We start from the raw sequence: 25,985 nt of genomic DNA on the forward strand, positions 1-25,985 counted from the left end.
GGGGTGCCCATCAGCTCATCATATTTATCTAAAACAGATGGGAGATTAATAATAATATCTTCATAGGCTTTAGATTTATCTTTAAATCTCCTAGGTTGTCTACTAATGCTTTTACCACAATAAAGGATAATTTCAAGAATAGGAGTAGGATTCTTGGGGAAAAAATTAGTTACATGAGAAAATGAACCACATAAATCACATGGGGATAGCTTCTAGTCATACTGAACCTTTAGGTAGAGGGATTTTACCAACCACATAAATAACAATTTCATCAAACAACTTGGACTTTCTATGGACCTGAACACAAATTCTAGCAAAATTAAGATGCTACTTCTCAACTATGAGGTGATCAACACCAACGGAATACCTATAATGCTAGCAATCATAGAAATCCCTTTAGGTTTCCAACATGCAAGCGGTAGGTCGTGTGATATAGTTAAATTATTCACATTTTTTAGTAAAGAGAGGGAACCATCTCTATAAAATAAATTATTTTCCAAGAAGAAATCACATTCCTTTAGACCAAACCATTTTGTAATCCTCAGCAGAAGAAAAAATCCTGCCGAAAGTGGAATAAGGGTTAGATTACCTTTGAGCAACCAAACTCTTTTCATGACAGAAAGAAGGGCCTCATAGTAAGGCCGCTTACCAATGGAGTAACTCACCAAAAAGATATTCCATTCCTTCGCACCCATGGATATTTATTTGGGCAAAAAAAGAACATCAAGATCCGAAGGAACAATATGGTCCAAAGGGGGAATGAAGCTTAGGTTAAAATCCATCGTAGAAGTATTCTGTGAGGAAAGGAGGGACTTTCAGAGAAGCACGGAGTGACCAACATCAAATCTAGGGTTGGGATATTTGGGGGAATGAGGTCGAGAGACTAGGAGAAAAATTCAAAATAGAAATGGCATCATTAGACTCCATAATAAGGCAAATTATTAGGTCCATTCACCGGACCTATCTCCACGTTCGGACGTCAATAGAAAGCAGACATCTGCTTAACACAAGCGCAATTTTTTTAATATATTTCAGCCCAATCGACCCGACCCAGTCCATTTTATTTTTATTTTAAACATTGTCACTATTTTAGAAAGCCGCTAAAGATCTAAATGTTTATTGCTTTGGAAGAAAAATCGAGCTAGAAAATTATAGAAAAGAGATGGAATGCTCACGGAAGAGAGAGGTGGAAGGGGGGGGGGGGGGGGGGGGGGGGGGTGCATGAATCAGAAGGGATGCATGAATCGGAAGGGGTACATGAATCGGAAGCTAACTTAGCTGGAAATTCCTCAGGTTTTAACATATCGGAAAGTTTCAATCTCATCGTAAGTTGTATTATGGAAAAATGAGTTAGAAAGTTGTAAACAAAGCAGTGCTGTGTAGAAAAAGGGTATAGGTTTCAGCGCATTAGAGGCTTAGGATCTTATATGTTGTTGTTTAGCTCCCATTAATGTTTTTAGGAAGAAGAACAAAATTTTTTGGGTGGAAAAGTAAAAAAAAAACTCTTATATGTTGTTATTTAGCTTTCATTATTATTTTTAGGAAGAAGGACATCATTGTTTTAAGAATTGATAAAGAAAACATGATGAACAAATCTTGAGCTTTACCTATGATTTACCTGCGCTTTACCTACGCTTTACCTACGCTTTACCTATGCTTTACATGCGCTTTACCTACACTTTATATGCATTTTTCCTATGCTTTACCAGCGCTTTACCTGTGCTTTACCAGCGCTTTACCAGTGCTTTACCTGTACTTTAGTTGTGCTTTTTAATTTTTTTTTTATTATTTTAGACTATTTATAAAGATTAGAGAGAATCATATGAATGTTTTTATACTTATGCCCATGATAATGACTTTAGCGTCCAGAAGGATCATCACAGTTTTTGGACAAATTCTCGGAAAATAAAATCCAAGGACTTTGTCTGTTCAAAAGCTAGTTTCAAGAAAAGTATTGATCTTAATTCAAGAAAGAGATTTACTAAACTAGATGTTAGAACCGATTATCCATCCATGGTGAGGTTTATAGTTTATGAAGACGATGGTTACTAGCATGTCAAAAGATTTATTGAATCCCAAAACCATGAATTGGCTAGCCCAGCCGACCGACACCTTCTGAGATAATGTAGGAATGTTGTTGAGGAAAAAGCTTCCATCCTAAAATCAATGATAGATGCATGGATTAGAACAGTTGATGCATATGTCTACCTTGCAAAGGAAGTTGGAGGATGTGAGAATATTGGATTCTCTAAGAGGGATGCCTATAATTTTATTCAAAAGGAGAAAAGAGCAAGGATTGAAATTAGTGACACTAATTCTTTGAGTGATTCAATTATTTAAAGATCAACAAGTTGAGGACCACATGTTTGCATGGGATGTTCAATATGATTATTAAATTTTTTTGGGTTGATGGCAAAGGCAAGATAGATTATGAATGTCTTGATTTTTGATACTAGCTACAGGCTCAACAAGTATAATTTTATATGTGCACCATTTGTTGGTGTTAATAATCATTGGCAGAATATTTTATCAAGGGTTGCTTTTTTGTTAGAAAAAATAGTTGAAAGTTTTACATGGTTGTTTAAAACATTTATATGAATAATGAATAATAAATATCTAACAACAATATTCATTGATCATGACCAAACTATGGCCAGGGCCATAGAAGATGCATTACCTCAAATTCATCATAGATTATGCCAATGTCACATCTTTAAAAATGTTCCATCAAAAGTTTCTATCTTTAATAGCAATAATAAAGTTAAAGGACTCTTCTATAAGTGTATGAGGTGATGTGATTCTGAGGAAGTGCTTGAGGAGGCATGAGATGAAATGATCAAGGGAATCTTCATAGCCATGAATGGTTGCAGGATCTTTATAAGATAAGGAGAAAGTGGTCAACATCATTCAACAAGGATTGTTTTAGCATGGGCATTTTATCAACGCAGCATAGTGAGTGTACTAATAATGTGTGTCATGGAATTTTGAAGCCAATAAGTTCATTAACTGATTGCTCTCTTGGGTTGGAAAAGGTATTGATGAATTGTCGGCAAAATGAGCAGGATGAGGAGTACAAATACAGTCAGTCTGAAATTGTTCCTGTGATAAAGAATAGCTCAATATTAAAACAAGCTATTCGATTTTACTCAAGAAAATTATATTCATTTTTTGAGGAAGAATTTATACAACCTATGGGAGAAATGAGTATAGACTTTGTCTCGACTGATTTTTCAAAGTTTTTAGTCAACCACATAGAGAAAAAGAACCAACATCATCCTTAGGTGGTTGACTTTGATGCAACATAAGGTAAAATTCAATACAGCTATAGGAAGTATGATACCATGGGATTATTGCATTCTCACTATTTGAAGGTTTTTAAATAGTTGGATATGACTAAATTTCATGAGAAGTACATACTACTGTGTTGGTCAGCAAGGGCTCGACAAGATTTTTATTCAGGTAAATTGATTAATTCTTAAAGAAGTAATAACTTTGAAAATGGTAGGGGATTCATATTTAGAAATCAAGTAAGGAGATTTGCATATCAAATGAGCATAGAAGTTCAAGGGAATGAGGAGGCTGAGGAGTATATTTTTTTCTCAATAAAAGACATGGATCAAAACTTATACTTAATTCCTGGTGGCAAGAAAAAAAAATCAGAACGATGTTGCAAGATCTAGAGGTGGAAGTGCAAATTTGAAAGATCCTCTAAAACATATACCTAAAGGCATATCAAATATAAGACTAAAAATCCATTGAAAAAAGAAGAAGCGGACTAAGATTAAGTTTTAAATAACATGTTAATTATATAATTCCTTATCTAATACTAAAGCTATAGTTTCAAACAGATAAGAAATCTTTGGTGGGAGAAAAAATAATGGATGATCCTTCTTCAACACATATGAACTTTTCAAGCATGTATGAATGTTTCAGTGAGGAATATATAACCAGCCAATCAATAAGCCAACATGGTACTGAATACACCAAATTGATGATGGATTTCATTGCTTCAGAGTTGGAATTTAATGAATTTGCATTGTAATAATATTTATTAAAAAATTATGATTATTTATTGTAACATGTATTGAATCTAAATAAAGATTTTTTATTGGTAATATTTATTATAAGAATCATTTATTGATTACTTGTAATTTAAAATACTTTGTAGGTGAGCTTTAGTTGAGCTTCGGATGTGTTATAAATGTACTTCAGATGCACTATAAATGTGATTGAGTTGCGCTTTGGATGCGCTTTGCATGCACTTTGGATGCACTTTGGATGCGCTTTGGGTGCGCTTTGGGTGAGCTTTGGGTGCGCTTTGGGTATGCTTTGGGTGCGCTTTTGATGCGCTTTGGGTGTGCTTTAGTTGCGCTTTAGATGCACTTTTGATTCGTACAAACAAAAACTTTTAAATTTATAACTCTTTTAATTTTTAAATGTATAAAAAGTTACAAAACAAACAAAAACTATATATTAACATAATCAAATATATAGATTTAGAACTCATGGATAAAATTTAAAAATTTTGTTACAATAATTTTATTTTTTTATTGTAAGAAAAAGAAAATATGATAACTCTACCCTAAATTTTGGCATATACTTTTGCCAATCTTTATAAGCAGTCCAGTCAACTTTCTTTCGTTGAACGACTTTCTCCATGTATTTACACATGAATATTCCACAATCAAAATCGTTTGACTGAGTTGGAATTCCACGAATAAGTTGTAAATTCCATTTGGTTATATCGCTTATAAAGCATCATTTGAGTTTTTCATGCAAGTATTTTATCTGAATAAATAAAACTATTATTTTATTTTGTGTTTATATTGAGAAAAGAAAATAAGACGCTTAAAATCTAGATTTAACTTACAACTGTATGACATATATCTTTGTGTTCTGGATTTGATAAGGAATCATAAAATTTCTAGACTTTTTCTTTCAACTTGCCTATAATAATTACCCAATGCTTACTGAAATTTATGGGTTAAATAATAAGAATGCATTCTTTAACAGAAATTGGATAAATGTGTTGGAGAAATATTTCAAAATCTTGATTGAACCCCTTGTATACGTGCGATAAGTCAGCAATATAAAAAAGGTAATGTGAAAAATAGGTTATAAATAAAATTATACTTACTCTGTATAATAGAGAAATATACAAGTAGCATTGAAATTTGTCTATCATTACCCTACTCTTCTCTAATAACAAACAAGCAAAAGCATCTACATGGTTGTTGCCTAACCATTGATCTGTGAGTAGATCATCAATATATGCTCTTTTTATTTTTATGTTAATAGATGCAAATATTACGTCATCCCTACAAAAAAAATATAGCGCAAAAAAAAAACATTAAAAGCACACATAAAACGCACTTAAAGCACACGTAAAGCACACTTAAAGCGCAATAATAGCGCATGTAAAGCGCACGTAAAACGCACTTAAAGGGTATGTAAATGGCTTAACTTATTTTTTACCAAACTTTTAGAAACATTCATCCATAAAACTTTGTTGCTGGGCAGTTAGGAAATTCTTCTCTGGATACTCTATATATTGCAGTGCAGGTCGAGGTTGAATTTTTACATTATCAAAACAAATAACTTCTTGGGTCTTCATTAATACATTCGGTATTTCAGTTTCTTTATTATCTTCTCTTCTTCTTTTTTGTTTTTGTGATTGGTATTGGAAGAGGTGCTTATAAGAACTCTCTATTGGTGGTTGAATAATATATGTATTAGCTTTTGGTGGTGGAAGAACATATGTTGTGGCTAGTGGTGGAGGAACATCTGTTGTTGCTGGTGGTAGTGGAAGAATATCTATTGTGGCTGGTGGTGGAGGAACATTTTTTGTTGCTGCTGGTGGTGGAAGAACATCTATTTTGGGTGGTATTGGAGGAACATCTGTTGTGGGTGGTATTGGAGGAAAAGCTGTTGTGGGTGGAATTGGAGGAAAAGATGTTGTGGGTGGTATTGGAGGAAAAACTATAGTTCTGGGTTTTTTTAACTAATTGGATACTGGAGTAAGATGTAGAAATAAAAGCTTTTTCAAGTTTATAATCACATTTCATTTGAAAGTTAATGAATTTGTATTGCAGAGAATCTACAGTTTCTTAAAATTTTTACATAATGTCTTCAAGTCGATCAACTATACTACCCAAATTATGTTCAATTTTATTGCACATGTTTTGAAATCCTTCTAGATGTTTATTCTGAATAGTCGACCAATCTTCAGTTTTTACAAGAGGTTGTTCAGTAAAAGGTTGTGTAGAAGGTTGAGTAGGTGGTTGAGGAGAACTTTAAGGTGGTTTTTGATGAGGAGAATGAGGAGAGGGAGGTGGGGTGGTGTGATTTTTTTTTCATTGTGGTGAATGAATTTTGTGGGGTTGATGCCCAGGCCGATTTTCCAGGATTTGTATAGCATTAATGTCAGCCCTAAACTTTTCTACTTCTTCACTTGTAACATTTTGTACAACAAGATACATCTACAAAAAATTTAAATATATTAAAGGAAAATATCTAATTGTGCGCTATAGTTTCTTTTTAAGTGCGCTATAGTTGTGCTATATTTTTGCTTTATGTGCGCTATAGTTGCGCTTAAAATGCGCTATAGATACGCTATAGTTGTGCTTTAAATAGGCTATAGTTGTGCTTTAAGTGCAACTCTAAATATAAAATATTTAGACTTAAAAAATACTTCATTTTTCCTAAAAAAATTTAAATAATTTGGTAGCACTTTTTGTGTATAAAACATTTCAGTGTTTCCCTCCCATCTCAAAAAATATGGTCTTAATTTTGTATCAGATAATTTATTCAAGGAAAAGTATTCCAAAAATCAAATTTGTAAAATACCAAACATAAAATATTATAAATTAACATTAAAAAGCTTTATGAGAGGAAAACAATCAGTATGATAAGAAACTAACCAATAGGAGAGGGAAAAATCATTGATGTAACCCAATGTTCTTTGCATTTTAAACTTGTTAGAAATTGTATCGAATTTCTCGACCATAAAATTTCTTATACATGAAGCCCAATTGATAGAAGTGAACTCAGTTACATTATTTGCTACAGATGTGAGCTTTCTACGGATTTTATGATTATTTAGTGGAAAAAAAAGATTAGATAACAAAAACATTATAAATGTCTTTAACTTAGTATCATTATCAGTCAATTTATCTAATTTTATCATTTCAGTTTTTATTTCTGTTGATAGAGGTCCAGTTAGGAGATTAATCCTCCATTCGATATTATCACCTATATTAGGCATACCCGTGAGAAAACTTTTGTACATGTTACATTTAAAATAAAAAAAATATCAATAATTCCTTATTCAAAATCTTATCTGTCAACAAAGCAACCTCATTAGAAGTGAATTTAAGTAAATGACCATTCACAATAAGCCTTCATCAAAATAATTCCAAAATTTTAGAATCTTAAAAAGAAGTAGTATGCACTATTGGAATGATGGAAACTTCAAAAAATGATAAATGTTCAAATTCTTTAAAGTCTGCTCAAGTTCTTCATCAATTATCTAGACTAAAGCATCACAAATTTTTCTGAAAGTTGTAACATAGCATCAAGAAGTAACTGACCTTTGATACGACATCTGAAAAAAATAGAATATTAGATAAAGCGCAACTAAAGCGCACCTAAATGTTTTGCCTCATTTGTTTCTTTCATTTAAGATCCAAAAAATTAACATTTTAAGATCACATTGAACAAACACTGCTATACATAAAATTAACACAACTCTAAAATTTAAAATATAATATAAACGCACCAAAAGCGCACCTCAAGCCCAACAAGGGCGCAACATTAACTTTTGTAAATGCTGAAGTACTCCTACGTCGTCGTCTACCGCTGGGAAGAAGGTATTGTAGAAGTCTGAGAGTAACAAAGAAGTGAAAATGTCGAGTGAATAGTAAAAAAGCTTAGTTTTCATTCTTGTAGTCCTGAATTCAAATCATCGGCGAGTTACTGGGTCGGGTCGATCGGGCTGATAAGATATAAAGCAAAAAGATTATATTAAAAAAATTGCACTTGTATTCAGCCAGATGTCCGCTTTCTATTGGCGTCCGAATGCGGAGATAGGTCCAATGACCGAACCTAATAATTTGCCCCATAATAAAGAGTCCAAGCCTCTTGTAGAGCAGGAGTGGGAGAGAAAGGTTAGGATTTCCCATATGGTGTACAAAGAACGGCCAAGCTCCCTCCCGAAATATAGTGTTTTTTCAGTATAGCAAACTAACTAATATGACTAAACAATAATAAATTTTGATCAGCTATGAAGAAATAAAATGGTTGGTCACGGATCACCACGTGTGTTGCTAGTGCTAAGTATATTGCTTTTCTTATTTTCCTACCAACTTTTTTTCTCTGCCTCTCAGTCGAACGGAATTAGCACACAATTTTAATATTTTCACTTATAATTTACCCAGACGGGAAATCCCCGATATTTCCGGCTAGTGCTGTCCTCTTCTTTTTCTCAGTGGCTTTACCGTCTGCCCCAATTACATCCAATATATCCATTCACGGCGATCTGGAGCTAGTTCATTGCCGCGCTTCTCCATGCTAGCATTCGCCTGAGCTTTGTGTTCTTACAACTCTTCGAGGTCGCTGCTTTTCTATTCCTCGAGTTACTTCTTCTGTATATCGTTTCCCTTTGAGGAGCTCTCCAAGGCCCGAACTTCGCTAGAAATTGTGCTTCCTTGTCGAGCTGCCCAAGAAACAAGGGAACTGTGAAGGCAGAGGTAGAGCTGCTTGGTTTCCTGATCAGGGAACTTGGTTATGAATTCTAGAGTTTGAAAGTTTATATCTTGGATTCCGTGGCCGCAAATTGTTTTCTACTCAATTATGGAGTTGATTTGGCTTCTTGAGCCTTAAGAGTGAGGAATGTGAGATTTTTTTTTGAAGTCGATTTGGTAAGGTTCCTCCGCGAGTTTTTTATACTCGCAAGGGTATTTAGGGGTTTGGGATCGACGCGGTGAAGTTGGATATGTGCCCTGTAGGTTTCTCTTACTTGTTGAGTGTTTACGGAGCTTTTTAGAGTGCTGCGATGAAGCTCTCGACGGTTGGAGTTCTGGTCCAGCAGGATGAGGAAGGTTCTATCTCTCTCTCTCTCTCTCTCTCTCTCTCTGTCTGTCTGTCTCTCTCTATTTCGCACTCTCTCTATTGTTTATAGTTGTTTTGATATTTATGGTCTCGTGGACATTATGGAAGGGGGGGACAAGAGATGCTTGAACTCCGAGCTTTGGCATGCTTGTGCTGGTCCTCTAGTGTGTCTGCCCAATGTCGGAACCCGTGTTGTCTACTTTCCACAGGGCCACAGCGAGCAGGTAAAAGTCAGAGCTTTGAAATGTTAATTTTTACGCTTGAAGGGTTCCTTATCTCTTTCATTGAAGCATCTTAGCTTTGTTCTTAAGGTCGTGGCTTCCACTAATAAGGAGGTTGAAGGCCATATTCCTAATTATCCGAACTTGCCACCTCAATTGATCTGCCAACTTCACGATGTGACTATGCACGTAAGTTTGCATATTCGTTGTTTCATTGGAATTTGTTAAGCTGTGAAGTATTTAGTGTTCTGACTGGCAGTGAAAAATTTCAGGCTGATGCCGAGACTGACGAAGTCTACACACAGATGACATTGCAGCCTTTAAATCCGGTAAATTTTAAATCCCATTGCACTTTTATATTGAGCGAATACTTCCATGGTTTTTACAGTTTGTGAAAGATTTGTAAGTTAGTGCAGCAGGATCTGAAAGATACATACCTTCCAGCTGAGATGGGGCTACCTAGCAAGCAGCCCATGAATTATTTTTGTAAGACTTTGACTGCAAGCGATACAAGCACTCATGGAGGGTTTTCTGTTCCTCGTCGTGCAGCTGAAAAAGTTTTTCCTCCTCTGGTGCGCTTTTACATGCATGCTGTTCTTTTTCTTAGGAGGTTTGGTTCGATTGACGTGAAGATGATGAATGTTGTCGGTTGCTTCTTTTAGGATTTCTCTCAACAGCCACCAGCTCAAGAGCTGATTGCTCGAGATATTCATGATGTTGATTGGAAGTTCAGGCATATCTTTAGAGGTAATAAAAGTACTAGCTTATGAAAAATTAAAATTCTTCTCTAAAATGTTTTTACTTGACATTGTGATTGCTTATTGATTGTCAATATTTGCTTTGCACTATGAAGCAATTAAGTCTTGAACTTGTTTAGTTAAACCACTTCATCAGTCTATACAAGTGAAAACATTTTATAGCTCATCTAATAAAAAATGGGTGACAGCTTCTTTTAATTAGGTTGTAACTTCTTAGGTTGGGCTGTATCAGTTGTTTAGTAGCTATGAGTTTTTTGTTGGGTTTCTATCTTGAACATAACTCAATCCACACCATAATTGGGGTCCACCTAACTAAATTGAAATCTTTTGTCTTTGCCACTCAAAGTGACACACACTCTAAGGGAATAGTTGCAAAATGGTCCCTTAACTCTTTATGAAGGACCAAAATGGCCTCCAATTATATTAAATGATCATTTTGGTCCCTCAAGTCCTAAAAAAGGACCTAAAATAGACTTATGGTGGGACTATTTTAGTTCCTTTTTAAAGAGTTGAGGGACCAAAATATTCCTTTCATATAGTTGACGATCATTTTGGTCCTTCATAAAAAGTCAAGAGATCATGTTAGTCCTTTTATCCACACTCCAAGGATTAAAAATATGATGAATGGAACATTGTTGAAGATGTCAAAGAGTATGAGTTTGAAAAAGTTAGAGAACGTGAAAGACCGGGAGTAGGAACGAAGAAAGAGGTGGCATGGTGTCTAGCTTAGTGGGAGTGTTGGAGTACATAGTGTTGATGGGAGATATAAGTTCTGAGTTTTAGAGGTCAGGGTACATTCATGTATTGTATGTTTTAATTTGATTTAGCAAACTAAAACTCGTCTATATATTTAAGAAAAAGGCTCTTGTGTATGCTCGCTAAATAAAATCAAGGTCAAAAGGAGCTGTTCAAATAAATTTGTCAAAGCTTTTTGTATTTCCATTAATTAGGTTGATGTGAGAACAATTTTTCACTATGGTTTAAAAAGGCATTTGAGGTGCACACCTGGAGATGCGCCTGCCATGAGGTGTCTTGAAAGAGGCTTACACCATTATGGTCTTAGTAAGTCTTGCACTTTGTTTGTTTGAGACGTATGCCACAAGGCTTTATTCCTTGAGTTGTTTGAGGCCAAGCCTCAAATTAACACTTAATAAAAAATAAATAAACCTTTTGTTATATAATATGCTTACTATAATTTATACCCCTTTAAAATTTTTAGGTTATAATTACAAAGAGTTGGGCGAAGAGAGAAAGAGGGTTGCAGTTTGACAAGTAGTAACTGAGTGAGGATTCTGTGAGCGTCAGGAAGCACAACGGGGAGGTGAAGGTAAGTGAAGGGGGAGGGCTGCGATTGCATGCAAGTGGTCGATTGCGAGTAAGGGTGTAACCGAGTCAAATCGACTCGCGAGCCGGCTTGGACTCAACTCGGTAACAGGCTTGACGAATCGAGCTTATCGAGCTCGCGAGTCTAGCTTGAACACGATTTCGAGCTTGAGGGCTTGTTGAGCTCGAGCTCGAACAGAGCTCTGCTCGACTCGTTTGCTCGACGAGCAGCTCGCGGAGGTGATCGGGTGGGAAAACGAAACTCAATTTGGGTGGACGGGAAGACGAATCGAAAACGGGCGGGAAAATCAAAGCAACTGAGTTTTGTCGACGACGGAACTAGAAATGACGACGGAGTTCGCGTGTTGCTCGACGGTGGAACTCAAGATGATCGAGCTCAATGACGTTGCTCGGGACTCAGAGCTCGCATGCTGCTAGCTGGGCTAGCCTGGTTGGGACGACGAGCTCGACTCGAAAAACCCTTGGCTCGAGCTCGACTCGACTCGTTTGCACCCCTAACTGCGAGCAAGATTTGTCACTGTGATGTGGATCTTGATTCTTATGGCTTATTTAAATTTTAAACGTGTGCTTACTTTTAATCTTTTTCACACTTTTGCTTTAGATTAAGATTTCCTTTTTTTAATTGTGTGATTTTGTGGTTTATGATGATGAACTAAATGATTTTGTTAATGTTTTATGGCATAATTATGAATTATTATTTTTTTTTTTTTAGTCTTTTTATTTTTATATTATGGGGCTTATGCCTCGATTTACCTCACAGCTTACTTGAGGCTTACACCACATCTGGCTAAGGAAAAATGCTTCATTTCCTGATTTTGCCTCTTTAAACGTTGGTTTTTGCTTTTCTAATTTTTTATTTTTAAGTATTAGTTGATGCAATTATTTCATCTTGATACAACTATTTGAGATCACCCAAAATTATTTGGAAAGCATCTGTTCGAGAAGTAAAATTCTGTTTGAATTAACATCAATTGTGATAAAAAATATCTATATTCACTTTGTTTTACTTCTTGATTAGGATCACCAATACATTTACCTGCATTTTATTTTGCATCAGATTGGATGCATATAGACAGACGATCACCAAAATAGTACAATGTGCATAATAATAGAAATTAAATTTGTGAAATAGGGCCTCTCTCTAATGTTAGCATTTGCTACATCATTGAAGCTTATGTGATTTTGCTAAGCAGGATTTTAACCCAAGAACTATGATTCATTAAAGTTAGGTCACTATTTTTTTAGGATCCTGCTGGGTTATTATAAACTACATTGTATGGATTTCTTCATATTCCTATTATGGTAGGAACAGAGAAAGCATGTGTCTTCCATTCTTTTCATAAAACTTTGAAGTTAGGTAACCTCTTTTTCCCTCCTATTCACCTTCCTATCCTTTTTTATTTTGCTTTTGAGCTTTGGTTTGAATCTCTTGTTTATTAAAGTTATTCATTTTCATTATAACATTAAGCTTGTATTTTATTATTTTGTAGTTGTATCTTATTTAGCTATTTTTCTAAATGTCTCATTTTATGTAAGAAATTTCAAAATTTGATATGATTGATTCATTAAAACATGTTAATTTTTTTAATTTCTTGCTTTTTCATGAGGATCTTTACATGTTAGTGGCTTTTTAGTTGTCCATTTAAATTTTTACACAATATTTAAATTTTTTACTATAAGTTGCGTTGCTTGTCGCATGGTTTTTAGTTGTCTATTTTATACTGGATTATAAAAGTTGATCATCTGCATATAATATCTATTGTGTGACATGGAATTTCACAGACCAGCAAAATATTGTTTAGGCATCAAGGCGTTAACATCATTTTCATTGCATTGGCACTGCTTTGGCATGAAGCAGGGAGGAAGGGAGGGAGATTTCATGATCTCCAGATCATCCGTTTCTGCAATTCAGTGCAAATTGAGAACAATGCAAATGCATATTATAATTTTCTTAATGGCTGGCATATGAATTTTCATATTTTAGTTCCGAACGTTTGCAGGACAACCCAAGAGGCATCTTCTCACTACAGGCTGGAGTATCTTTGTCAGTGCTAAGAGACTTGTTGCTGGTGATTCTGTTTTATTTATATGGTTAGCGCTTAAAACTTTCGTTTCATGTGAAATATCGAAGTTGAGGTTTGATCTCACTGAATGTGATTTATAGGAATGAGAAAAATCAGCTTTTGTTGGGAATCCGACGGGCTAATCGACCACAAAATGCTGTACCTTCATCAGTTATATCAAGTGATAGTATGCATATTGGACTGCTTGCTGCAGCAGCTCATGCTGCTGCAACAAATAGCCGTTTCACCATTTTTTACCACCCAAGGTAAGATGAATGAAAGCCACTACTTTGTTATGATATTTTACTTACATTTGTGCTAATGTTAAATTTATTTAGGGCTTGTCCTTCAGAGTTTGTGATACCACTCTCAAAATATGTTAAGGCTGTGTTTCACACTCGTGTCTCAGTTGGCATGCGATTTAGGATGCTTTTCGAGACTGAAGAGTCAAGTGTTCGTAGGTAAGTTAATTTTGTTTAATCAAAAGCCACCAAATAAATACATTATTCTCGTGGTTAATGACTTTTTGCTCAAAGATATCACTTCCATGACTTGTGTGCATTACATTGTATTATTTGAACTTCTACTGTTTTATAATTGGCACCATTGTTGATGCCAGTCTATTTTATGTGCTTCACGTTTAAGTATTCCCTTGATAGTTCCAGATCTTTATCCTATATTCTAAATCTTTTGGATTTAGTTTTCTACATTCATTATGGCCTTTTATGGAAAATACACTTTTAAAACATGCGGGATGAATGTTGATAATGTTCTGTTGTTGATTTTATATGGTTTTACCCTCAGAAGTTTGAATTGTACCTAAAATGATTTTTTTTCCCTCTCTTAAGGTTGTTTTTTCTTTATTGCTTTGGTTTATTATGTGCTATTGCCAGGCATGAACTGGTGTGCATTACTGCACTTTTATGTGTGCAAATTTGTGAATGCGAGCAAGGATGTCCATTGTGGAGTGTGTGCTTGTGTGTGTATTCATGTTTAAGTGCATATATTTGCACGCATATATGCATTTGGTTGTGCATGTGAAATCATATATGTTTGCCTTTTGTTGTCTGAGAGTGCATGTGCAGGTGGGCTAGCACATTGTTTTATGGGTGCATGCGTGCTTATATGTGCGTGGCTAGGTGGGTTGGTGTGATGAACCAGTATTCCGTATATTTTTCTTCTATTGTTTCTCTGCATTTGCTTGCAAACTTATTGGGAAACCTAATGCTTGATATTGATTGTACTGCTTTAGGTCCAGTATTTCTTAACGGCATGGCCAAATAGCATTCCTTTTGTACTTTTTTACCTGTTTTTTTCTTAATGAATTCAATATGTTAAATTTCTTGTATGGTTTTATGATTATTTTGATGTTTTATGTGCTCATGTTAGTTTTGGGGCTAGTAAATTAATGTTGCAGTTCCCTGTATACATTTACATGTTGGAAATAGTTCTTGTAATTGAATTAATGTGTTTCATCCAGGTATATGGGGACTATAACAGGAATAAGTGATTTGGATCCTGTCCGATGGCCAAATTCCCACTGGAGATCAGTGAAGGTACAACAACAACAAAAAGCTTTTATCCCACTACGTGGGGTCGGTTATATGAATCATTTTTCTCCAATGTGCCTTGTTAAGAGTCAAAACTCTCATTTAAATCTAATAAGAAAAGGTCATTTCTAATATTAGTGAAGCTGAATAGCTAAATTTCTCTATTGTCCTCTTCTTCTTGTGTGTGCTGTTATTATTGTTGCTACTTGGTTGTGTGAATGTTTGCATCATGAAGTCTGGCACAAGGCTTCTTTTGATGGAGTTGTTATTATTTGGTGGTTCATAAAAACCCTATATGGATTTATATGGATCCCAAGGTTGGTGTAAATTTCAAGATGAACTAGCATGGATCTCAAATTTCCCCAACAACAGTGATCCAGACTGAATCAGATGACTCATACCCAGCCTAACTCTGTCAACCTAGCCAAAATTGGCAATCTCTAGTGTACTTGCCACTTCTTTTATTTTGATTATTGGCATCAAATGCGTTGAGTGACCTAGTCATCAACAATAAAAATTTAGAAACCTCTGCTTGGATTTCATTTTTCTGGGCAAGTATGCTTCATTTCATAACTCATTTCTGTCTAGGTTTGTCATGTTTCTGGGAGTGCAGTGGTGCTCCCCCTAATTTTGTCTTTTATTTTGATTATTGGCATCAGATGCGACCTAGTCATCAACAATAAAAATTTAGAAAGCTCCGCTTGGATTTCATTTTTCTGGGCAAGTATGCTTCATTTCAAAACTCATTTCTTTCTAGGTTTGTCATGCTTCTGGGAGTGCAGTGGTGCTCCCCCTAATTGTCTTTTATTTTGATTATTGGCATCAAATGCGTTCAGTGACCTAGTCATCAACAATAAAAATTTAGAAACCTCCGCTTGGATTTTATTTTTCTGGGCAAGTATGCTTCATTTCAAAACTCATTTCTGTCTAGGTTTGTCATGCTTCTGGGAATGCAGGGTGCTCCCCCTAATTTTGAAGCGTGACAAGGGTACCCATCTTCATTGGAATGACATTAAAAGCAATTCCCCTTTTATGGATCACATTTGTTTGCCATTGTTGGCTTTTTATGCCACCACTATTGGCCAACTTGCCACTCATCTGAACGGCCTTTTGGCTGTGGATGCCAACTGTCGCATTCTCTGCCTTCCAATGGCATCGAAAAGTGCCCGAGTTCACCACTCCTATGTAGGAGATCACCCTTAGAGAAACTGTTGAGCATGGTTTGGCCTGCCAAATGATAGGCTGGTTGGTCTATTTCGTTTGCTCCGAGTCAAGGGCTAATTGAACTTGTTCCTTAGGGACCAATGATGGAAACAAGATGGACGAAATCACAAGTTCCACTATTTTTTTATTTTCAAAAGTTTCATGCCTAAAGTCTTTTAATAGGGCTTCAATTATTTCATTCATTCTACTTCTATGCCTCCTTGATTCAATGTCTTAGATGTGGGATTGCTTAGATGTGGGATCTCAATTAAGAATATTTCAAACATTAATGTTTGAGGTCTCCCATTGGGTGAACAACCTTGGTTCAAGGTGGTAGTGTAGGCTGCTGAAGACCTAGGAGTTAAAAGAGCTGAACCCCAAGGCTCAAAGTGTTAGAGACACAAAGGTCTAAACAAGCTTGAAAGAATGAAGACCTTTAAGGGTTTCCTGATACATAAACATCAGCCTTTTCGAAGTTAAAAATTGACCCTTTATTAGCGCCCTAAATATTCTTTTCTCTGATCCCTTAGAGAATAAAAAGTCAAGTCTAGGTTCTCAGGGACATTTTGTTAAGTACATCAGCAAAAGATATTGACTGCTTATGAGGAAGAGCAATTAAAGCTGAAGATGGTGAGATATAGAAATTCTATTAGCATAGAAGGATTTTGCCAGCATGTCAAGTTATGTTTTAAAACCTAGTCACAGTAGAAAAAAATTGCCAGAATTATATGCGATTTCAAAATTGAGCAGCTCGTCATGTTGGATATTAATGAATGGTTGTATTTGTCATGCATGTTGATGACAGTTGGTTGAAAAGTTGTTTCATTCTTTTGTTTATATTTCTATATATTAGATAGTCCTAACTAACTTTCCATCTTCTTACGGAATATATATTCTTATGTTAAACCTATTTTTTTCTTAGAAAGTAGTTTTTAGACATCCTTAAGTTACTTGCCTATGCCATGGTTGACGAACTCTACTGTAGATTTATGTGGTAACTAAACTTCCTGAACCTTAGGGGTTTTTATTGTCATGGATTAACAAACATACAAACTACTGCCCAGTTGCATTTTAGGTTTCTACTGATATGCATGCCTACTCTCCTTTTATATGCCTTCATTTTATGTATTTGCGTTTTCTTATGTCCGCATGAAAGTTGTCACTTCTCTTCTTTCTGGTTTGGGCAGCTGTGTGAATACATTAAAGTATTTTGGTTTGTTTATTTATGCATTTGTTTGCTATGGGATAAGTAGTCAAAATAGAACCAAGATGGTAAACTGAAGCATAAAAAAAATAATCACTTTTTTCCCTTATACATAATGGGAACAGGAAGTGTTTTCACTGTTGAGAAAGCAAATAGTCAATGCCTTTCTGTACTTTTCACGGTTGTTGTGGTCACGGTTTCAAATTGCCGGTCTTACCGAGTATATGTAATACATTGCATAGTTTCCTTGTTTTTAATGGTCAGCTGGTTAGTGGCTGCATATTATCATTCTTTGTAATGATATGCTGATATGTGCCTGCTTAATGCTTTTATTCTTATGCCACTATATTGAAATATCATGAAAATATGTTGCCACTATATTGAAATATCATGAAAATAGGTTAGCTCTTCTTTAATTTTTTTATGAACATAATACTTTAATGAACTAGTAGTTCATCATCATTGGAAGAATTGAATGAAAAAAATAAACAAAAGGAAAAGCTATAGAAGCATTGTTCTGGCCTTGCTTCCTTGCAATATCTGGCCAGAAGGCAGACCCAAACTCAGGATGCAGTTCTTATTTAACTTGCTGGCCTTTTGCTATTTTTATGCGATTAATTTAAGTTGTGGAGGCAATCTTAGACTCCAGCTATGATCGTCAGTTTTAGGCACTTCAGTTTAGTCTGATGATACTGTTGAACCCTAAAATTTATCTATTTTTTCTGATGCGTCCGACAAGAAAGGTAGTTGACCAATGTGCCATTGTGCGAGGAAGTTTTGACGTGCCACGAAATTGCATGAAATCACTCGAGACGTTGTTGGCTTGCAAAATGGCTAGCACCGATCCATTTGGAAAGCCAAAATTATCAAATATGCGCCATTCGTTCGAAGCTCAGGCGAACAACAAAAATGACAAATAATGAGTGCGTCGGCTTACGAACTTGTTTGAATGAGGACTTTTTCGCAATGAATAATGAGCTGAAGATCTAGTGGAGCTGTTGCTTGAAGAACAATTTTCAAGAAGAAGAAGCAGAAGATGATGATGATGATGAAGAGATCATGATAGTTGAAGTGATCTATGTGGTGGGGCATAATATTGAGTCGTCTCCATTGCAAATTTATCAATGACATCATAGTGTTGGATCCACACAGCTAGAACTACAAATCCCCATGAAGATCAAGCTCATTGTATTCGATTTGAGGGCACAATTCCGTTGGATGATGAAGTGGAGGAATTAAAAAAAAATCCTTTGTTTGCATACGCTACTAAGTTGACACAAGCAGAAAGCTAAATAAAGTCCAAATGAGATTGAAGGATAAAAATTTCTCAGTTAAATGTCAAGATGACTGAGATGATGACGTAAATGATTGCAATGATGTAGATTATATAAAGAACTATTGTTGCGAACGTAGTCCTTGTTCCGCCTAGGGGTGTCAATTTCGGGTCACTGGTCAGGTTCGGGTCGAACCCGAAACTGACCCGGCACTATTCGGGTCAACCTGAACCCGACCCGTTTTTAAAAACGGGCCGGTTATCCGGACCCGAACCCGACTCGCTTTGGGTCCGGGTCAACCCAACACGATCCGAATGATCCGTTTCCAACCAAAAAAATGGCTAATTTTCGAGTAAAAAACGGGTCAATCTCCTCTTTTCGGGTAAAAAACGGGTCAATCTCGGGTTGTCGGGTCAAAATCGGATTTTCGGGTCAAAATCGGGTCACTTTCGGGTCAATTTCGGGTCAAAGGGTGAACCCGAACCCGACTTGATTTTTGAAACGGGTCGAAATGATGAACCCGAACCCGACCCGTTTCGGGTTCGGGTTGACCCTAACCTGAAATTTTTGGGTCGGATTCGAGTCGGATTTTCGGGTCGTGGCAAATATTGACATCCCTAGTTCCGCCCATCAATAATAATGCATCAAGTAGTGCTCCTGTTAATTCCCTAAATCATCCAATACCACAAATCTCAGGAATATGGGGAGCATCTAAGGTGTAAATGAAACTAATCATCTATTCCATCAGCTTACCTCACAAAACGTGGTGAGCACATCTGAGCTTATGACAGTTGTATAGTTTGAAATTATTATCAATGACAAGATCAAAACTGTCATAGTTTCGGATCATGCAAAAAAACTAATGAATAAAGTTCGCCTCTATCCGACAAAGTATGACCAAGTGTCGTTTCTAAAGGGTTAATGACAATGGTGATCTGACACAGCACCTAGTCCAATTCAAAGTGACATGTAGCAATATGGGAGCAATATGGGAGGCAATGGTGCATTGTTATTTTGCTAGTTTGTTAGCAGTTTACCTCATCCACTTTAAAGTGATATGTTGAATTTTCAAATGATTTTGTGCAGATCTTTGTAGAGTTAAAACCCGTGTTCATAAATATGTTTGCGAGTGCAATTGAGAAGACTGTTATCATTAATCTCACCTTAGAAAGGCGAAGGAATGATTCAATGAATAAATACATCACCTGTTACTGTAATATTTGTATGAGTGTGAACATCAGTTGAAGGATGTGCATGCAATTTATCTACTGATGAGCAATATAGATATGATGAATGTTCACCCATAACCATTTTACGGTTCTAATAACCGTTCCCGTGCTTGGGCTAGCAACTGTCGGCCCTTTACGTAATAAAATCTCACGAAACCTCTCTTCTCCCTCACGCACACAGAGACTGAGGCATTCAGAACCGGAAGAAAATTTCAAGCAAAAAAAGGGAAACTTAACTCTTCTCCCGACTCCGTCCAAACCCAACGCCACCTCTGCTCCTCATCTCGCCGACGACTCAAGCATCCGAATCCACACCTACACCCAACGTCGAAGCCGACCTTCTCTTCCATCTCCAGCCGAACCTCCTGCAAGCCTGTCGGCCTTCAACGCTTGAAGCCGTCCGATCTCCGATTGACCCCGACCTCCTGCTTCCGTCGACCTCACTAGCCGCCTCAAGCACTGACGCCCCCGACACCGAGCCCGTGTATGACTTCCGTCGCCATGCCCTAGCCCGATCGGGCTTTGCTCACGCAGTTGATCTTAGATCCTGGTGGGATGATTTAAAAATTGAAGACCCTACGCCGTCGACCTTAGGTCCGGGTAGGAAGCAATTTCGGCAGATGCCGTCCTGATTTCTCTCTCGGTGGGGAGGAGATGCCGAGAAGTTGCCGAAATTTTCAGTAAACAACAAGGGACTTGGACAGAAAATTGGAAATTGATTTGGACATAATTCAAACATAAAATCAAATTTAAATAATATTTGATCAAATAATATTGGACCTAAACTCGAAATGTAATCAATCTAATTCACTTTGAAATTCACTTTATATGTGATGTATATAAATCGAACTTCATATCAGAGTTTCACACCTAACGAGATAACAAAAGTACATGAACCACTATAAAATCATGAATGACACTGATTACATGAGTAAATCATATACAAAGAGTAGCTACTAGATAACTTGATTAGAATATCTTTGAAATTATAATTTATGATATGGAAACATCTCTTAAAGTGTTATTTAGTGTGAAATCCTGATATATGATACTGCATATAAAGATGAATGTTTGAATGCTAGTACAATTGTTCCACTCCATACCTCAAAACTTTTTAATGCTATCTTAGAAGGATAAATACCAAAGAGATGTTATATTTGATATTAATGAGTATATTTGCACAAGATGAAATAAGTGAAAAGATTGATGTTGAATAAAGTTGTCAAAACATAATTACAAGATCATCTGATATAAGTAACTTAGATTGCAATGATAAAGAGAAATAGATCTTGTATTAATATAAGAATAGTCTTGGTGGTAGATAGTAGCATCGACAATAATCACACAAGTGAAGCTCACACACCATCAAATAAGTTTTAAATGCAAACATGATACTCAAGTATACTACAATTCACTTATGAGCAGGAATAGGGAATTCGTAGTGCCCACAACAACTAGCCTACAAGTAAAGACACAATCTCCTACGGGAAAGAATAGAGGAATTTGTAGCAAGCAAGATAATTCTTCTACGAGCATGATCTAGTAGTGGGGATTGAGCAAACACCCTCTATGAGTTGTGCAGGTGACACTTAGAAGAGTTAAAACAAACTAAATGCAATAACTGAAGTCTAGAAAACTTTGACGACACCGGATCCGCAACAAGTGTACAAGCGGACAAAAGGCATTCGTAGGCCCTTTAAAAGAAATTTTGGGTATTTTCTAAACAAATCACTTGTGCAAATGGATCATATTTAAATATTTTAAATGCCCCACTTATGTATTAAATATGATCCCTTAAATTAAATATATTCCTGCATGTGCTCCGGTCAACATGTTAAAAGTATAAACACCAATGACTGAGAATGCTGCGCAGGGTCAAATGCTATAACCCGTATGTGCTCCAATCATCACATTTAAGTTTCAAATCCAACGATTCGAGAATACTGTGCGGGTCTAATATTGAAGTTTCATCCTCCTCCACGAAAGGACCGGAGTCGACATGACTTGAAGTATAAAATACCTCCCAATTTCCTTACAAAAATAAAAGTGATTTTAAAGTCACCCCGATGATGGTTGCGTTGACAAAAAATCTCAATCGGAGGGGACAAATCTCAAATAAAACAAAAGCCCAAATTCCTAAAATAGAAACATATCACCTAAAAACTTAAAACTAAAAATCATCCACCTCCCGCAACTGTTTGTCGCGGGTGATAAATTTGAAATTAACCTGAGCTCACAAAGAGCGATTGTATGTTGGGTGTATCACTACGATTCATCCTCAAATAGTCTCTTACTAGCAGGGACGTGGCACGTGCCCTCTGATTGTGTGATTTTGCCGCAAAATCACACCATTATATTACGATCACGACCAAAGCCCATATGTTTCCTAAAGGCGTCAAACCCATGAGTTATGATTTATGAATCATAGGATATATTTGATAGACATAAAGCCCTCTATGAGCTAAGGTGGATTCAGTTATATCCCCTTAGACAAATACCAACCCAGGTCTATAAGGTATTCTTGGACGAAGCAACCCATGGCCGCCGACAAGGTGCCTTCTATCAGGTTGGGTCGACTACCTCCTCTGACTAAGTAGACCAGGGAACATGACAGTCCGGGACGACGGAACCATGGGATCTTAATCGGGCACGTCTTCATTCCCCCCACCACAAGTTTTAAATTTATGGTGATAAACTTTAAATTCTAAACTTCAAAATCCAAATCATAAGATCAAAATTCAAACCCTAAAATTATTGCTATTATACACTAGATTTATGATTTATATGACCTCCTTAATGACTAGCCTTAATCGAAAGTTCTCTCCTGTTATCGGGAGGGGTAATTGACTATAGTGGCTTGTGCCTATATGAAACTAGAACTAAGATAAAAAAGTCCTCACAAAATGAGGGCGAAATCTCTTGGTAGTGTCTTATCTAAAACCTAATATGCCTTCTGAAAATTCCCCCGGAACCTAATCTCGTTAAAACTCTCTGCCATCGTCACACAAACATCTAAAACAAAAAGAGATCGATGGTGCGGAGAGGCCAGAAGCACACTTCAAAAATGGAATTTTTCGGAGCTCACAGATTTCTGGTGACTCCGCTGGGGATCGATTTCTCTTTTCATCTTTGGCTAGTTATACATAAAACATAATAGCAATAAATTATTAAAATTCTAATAAATTCATTAAATTTAGGGTTTAAAAATATGCAATCAAATAAAATTTTCTGCTTATATTTTTATTATGTCTAGTCTCTGTATTTTGAAAGTGTGAGGTGATGTATCAACTTCTGAATACTAACCCTTTCATTTTAATTCTGCAGAATGGAATTACAGAATACGCCCTTCATCGTCCAACTGGGACGAGGTGCTAGCATTCAGCTAGCTAACGCCATTATTAACACTGGAAACTCTGAAGCCACCATCCGATTTGGTAGCTTAGAGTTTTCTGCAGCTACTACAAAGGCTGTTGCCGTACCTATTCACGACGTGATTGTTCAAGGCCATCCAGCTACAAGTTCTGATCCTGCTGATACTTATGCACGACGTTTTTATTTTGGGCCACAGCTACGAGCTGTTAGAATTGCTACTACTACGACAGTTCAACAAAATAAGACTTCAATTTTTGAGAGGCTCTCCCCCCCCTAAATTTTTAACTATGAAAAGAACTGATGTCAAGAAGAAGACTCTGCCAACCGGGTTATCTTCACTCGGGAAGGACGATGTTGAAGCCTCCTCATTTAGAGGAAGGCTCACAAGAAGGCAAAGGAGAAAGTTGAATGTAAGGCTACGAGCTCAACAACCCCTACTAGTGCATCCGTCAACACTCCCAGCCTTTGAACCAGAGGTTAACGTTCCCACTCATAATAGATATGCAAATCTAAAGTGGGTTAAAAGAAATAGCCCTACTGGTGAATTGAAGCAGTCTTTCTGGGAACAACAACAACAAACTCCTGTTCATCAGAATAAGAAGTATGAAATTCTGTCCACAAGGATACACAGAGTTCTGAAAGTTGCAATGAAGAATGGCTTGATGAAGAAGAGGTATCATGGGCCATTTTCAAACAAGATTATGAGAATCCCACCAAGAGAGTTACCATCTGCCACGGTAACTCAAGAGAAATCAAGATTAGTTCCACGTGGTGCACATTGGAGCGTGAAACCTGGACCTCGCATCCAGGAATCCACTTTCAAAAGATCCCAGTGGAAGGGTTAAGAAATTTGGAGGCTGAGACCTCCTGAAAGAAGATTATTAGATAAGAAAATCAATATAGGTGTGACATTGGTGCAGCCTCCCAGAGATTTGCCTTTAACAAGAATCTTCAACAATGGATACCTTAGAAAAAGTTACATATTACTGATGTATACAATAGTTGACACTTTGGTGAGTCTTCTAACGAATCCTATTGCCAGCCAACTTCATCCTCTCAGAAGAAGGTCAACTTTGACCATACTCCACCAATCGAAGAAGTTTCTATACCGCACGAAAAGATTAAAGCTGTCATTGCCTCAGAGCATATTAAGAAGTTTGTGAGCAAGGGTCGCCCGTATCTGGCTGAGTACGATCAGGTGCCTTACCCTAAGGGTTATTTAGTGCCTAAGTTCAATACTTTTAATGGCACCGTCAATCCTAAACAACACTTGACCCAATTTAAAGCAACTTGTGTAAATACTGGGGGCGTTGATGCTCTACTCTTCTACCAATTCATTAGTAGTTTAACTGCGACTGCTTTTAAATGGTGCACCGAGCTTCCTAATGATTCTGTCAAGACATTTGAAGAACTAGAAAATATGTTTGTAAAAAGGTTTGACAGTGCTACAAAGAAGACTACTATCGCTGACCTTGCCTTAAAGAAATGCAAAAAGGGTGAGTCGGTGATAAAGTACATCACCCGCTGGCGCAACATAAGTATGAAATGCGAGCTACAGTTGGAAGAGGAGCATGCCATTAAACTGCTAATAGGAAACATCAATGATAAGATGTTACCGTTTCTATGCATGACCTCCATCAACACTTATCAAAAGCTATTGGACAGAGTAGCGAAGTTTGAAAAGTTGAACTTGTCTAAGTCTGAATATCATTCAGATAGACATCGAAAAAATAAAGCTGTAGACAATAGGAGAAATGAAATCTATTCTGCTTCATCTTTAAAGATTGACAAAAAAAATAACCTACTCCTAAAGATGATAATGGGAAGAAATACACCAAACCCTAGCCAAAACTAGTATTGGGAGGAAACGATAAGTCTCAGACTTTTCGTAATGAAGGAGAATATTCAAAGCTAAGAACAAGTGATCGCAGAAACCAAGAAGCTCATCGAAGCAGGTTTCATTCGAGAAGAAAAATATGCTAATTGGATATCTAACATTGTCCCAGTGAAAAAGAAGAATGGACAAATCCGTATATACTTTGACTATCGGGACCTGAACAAGACGTGTCCAAAAGATGACTTCCCGCTTCCAATATTAGAACTATTGGTTGACAATACATCCAATTATGATATATTCTCATTTATGGATGGATTGTCGGGATATAACCAAATCAAAATAGCACCTGAGGATGAAAAGCATACATCTTTCATGACTCATATCGGCATATTCTGCTGCATAGTCATACCTTTTGGTTTGAAGAATGCTGGAGCTACATACCAAAGGACCATGACATATATATTTGATGAGCTTATCAACCACAAAGTTGAATGATATGTGGATGATCTTGTTGTGAAAAGCATAGATCAAAACAATCACCTCGAAGATTTGAGAATTGTGTTTGAAAGAATCAAAAAATTCAATCTCAAAATGAATTCACTCAAGTGTGCTTTCGGAGTTTCTTCAAAAAACTTTCTTGGGTACGTTGTACGGCACAGAGGAATTCAGGTTGATCCTAACAAAGTCAAGGCAATCATAGAAATGTCGCCTCCGAAGAGTTTTTGTCAACTTTGTTCTTTACAATGACAACTTGCATTTATACGGCATTTTATCTCAAATCTATTAGAAAGATGTCAATCATTTGCAAAGCTGATGAAGAAA

The 25,985-nt window shown here is 36.5% G+C and overlaps 2 protein-coding genes across 8 annotated transcripts in view; both read left to right on the top strand.

Moving 5' to 3' along the window:
• The first annotated feature begins 291 nt into the window (after positions 1-291).
• LOC110097275 (PE-PGRS family protein PE_PGRS26-like) lies at positions 292-6,005 on the top strand. The gene is made up of 2 exons (XM_020823550.1): positions 292-418; positions 5,737-6,005. Exons 1-2 carry the CDS (start codon positions 292-294, stop codon positions 6,003-6,005), a joined length of 396 nt encoding a protein of 131 aa, XP_020679209.1.
• Positions 6,006-8,395: 2,390 nt separating this feature from the next.
• The window catches only part of LOC110097270 (auxin response factor 12-like), an 89,628-nt gene continuing 72,038 nt past the window's right edge, over positions 8,396-25,985 (top strand). For 2 of the 7 annotated variants that reach the window (XR_003701582.1, XR_003701583.1), the window contains exons 1-10: positions 8,396-9,098; positions 9,217-9,332; positions 9,420-9,518; positions 9,602-9,658; positions 9,746-9,901; positions 9,992-10,076; positions 13,432-13,522; positions 13,596-13,760; positions 13,833-13,955; positions 14,975-15,050. Coding sequence is in view for 5 of the 7 variants with exons in the window: in XM_020823543.2 (XP_020679202.1) it covers positions 9,053-9,098; positions 9,217-9,332; positions 9,420-9,518; positions 9,602-9,658; positions 9,746-9,901; positions 9,992-10,076; positions 13,432-13,522; positions 13,596-13,760; positions 13,833-13,955; positions 14,975-15,050 (1,014 nt within the window). In the remaining 2 variants the exon portion in view is untranslated. Of the gene's footprint in view, positions 9,099-9,216; positions 9,333-9,406; positions 9,519-9,601; positions 9,659-9,745; positions 9,902-9,991; positions 10,077-13,431; positions 13,523-13,595; positions 13,761-13,832; positions 13,956-14,974; positions 15,051-25,985 lie in introns of all 7 variants that reach the window. The other 5 variants (XM_028697142.1, XM_028697143.1, XM_020823544.2 and 2 more) reach the window with 5 other exon arrangements.

This window comes from Dendrobium catenatum, unplaced genomic scaffold (genome assembly GCF_001605985.2).
Source record: "Dendrobium catenatum unplaced genomic scaffold, ASM160598v2 fragScaff_scaffold_880, whole genome shotgun sequence".
NCBI lineage: Eukaryota > Viridiplantae > Streptophyta > Magnoliopsida > Asparagales > Orchidaceae > Dendrobium > Dendrobium catenatum.

Coding starts and splice junctions, on each gene's coding strand:
- LOC110097275 (XM_020823550.1), top strand. CDS start 292: ATGGACCTGAACACAAATTCTAGCAAAATTAAGATGCTACTTCTCAAC. Junction 419..5,736: donor AGGTTTCCAACATGCAAGCG/GTAGGTCGTGTG, acceptor TATATGTATTAG/CTTTTGGTGGTGGAAGAACA.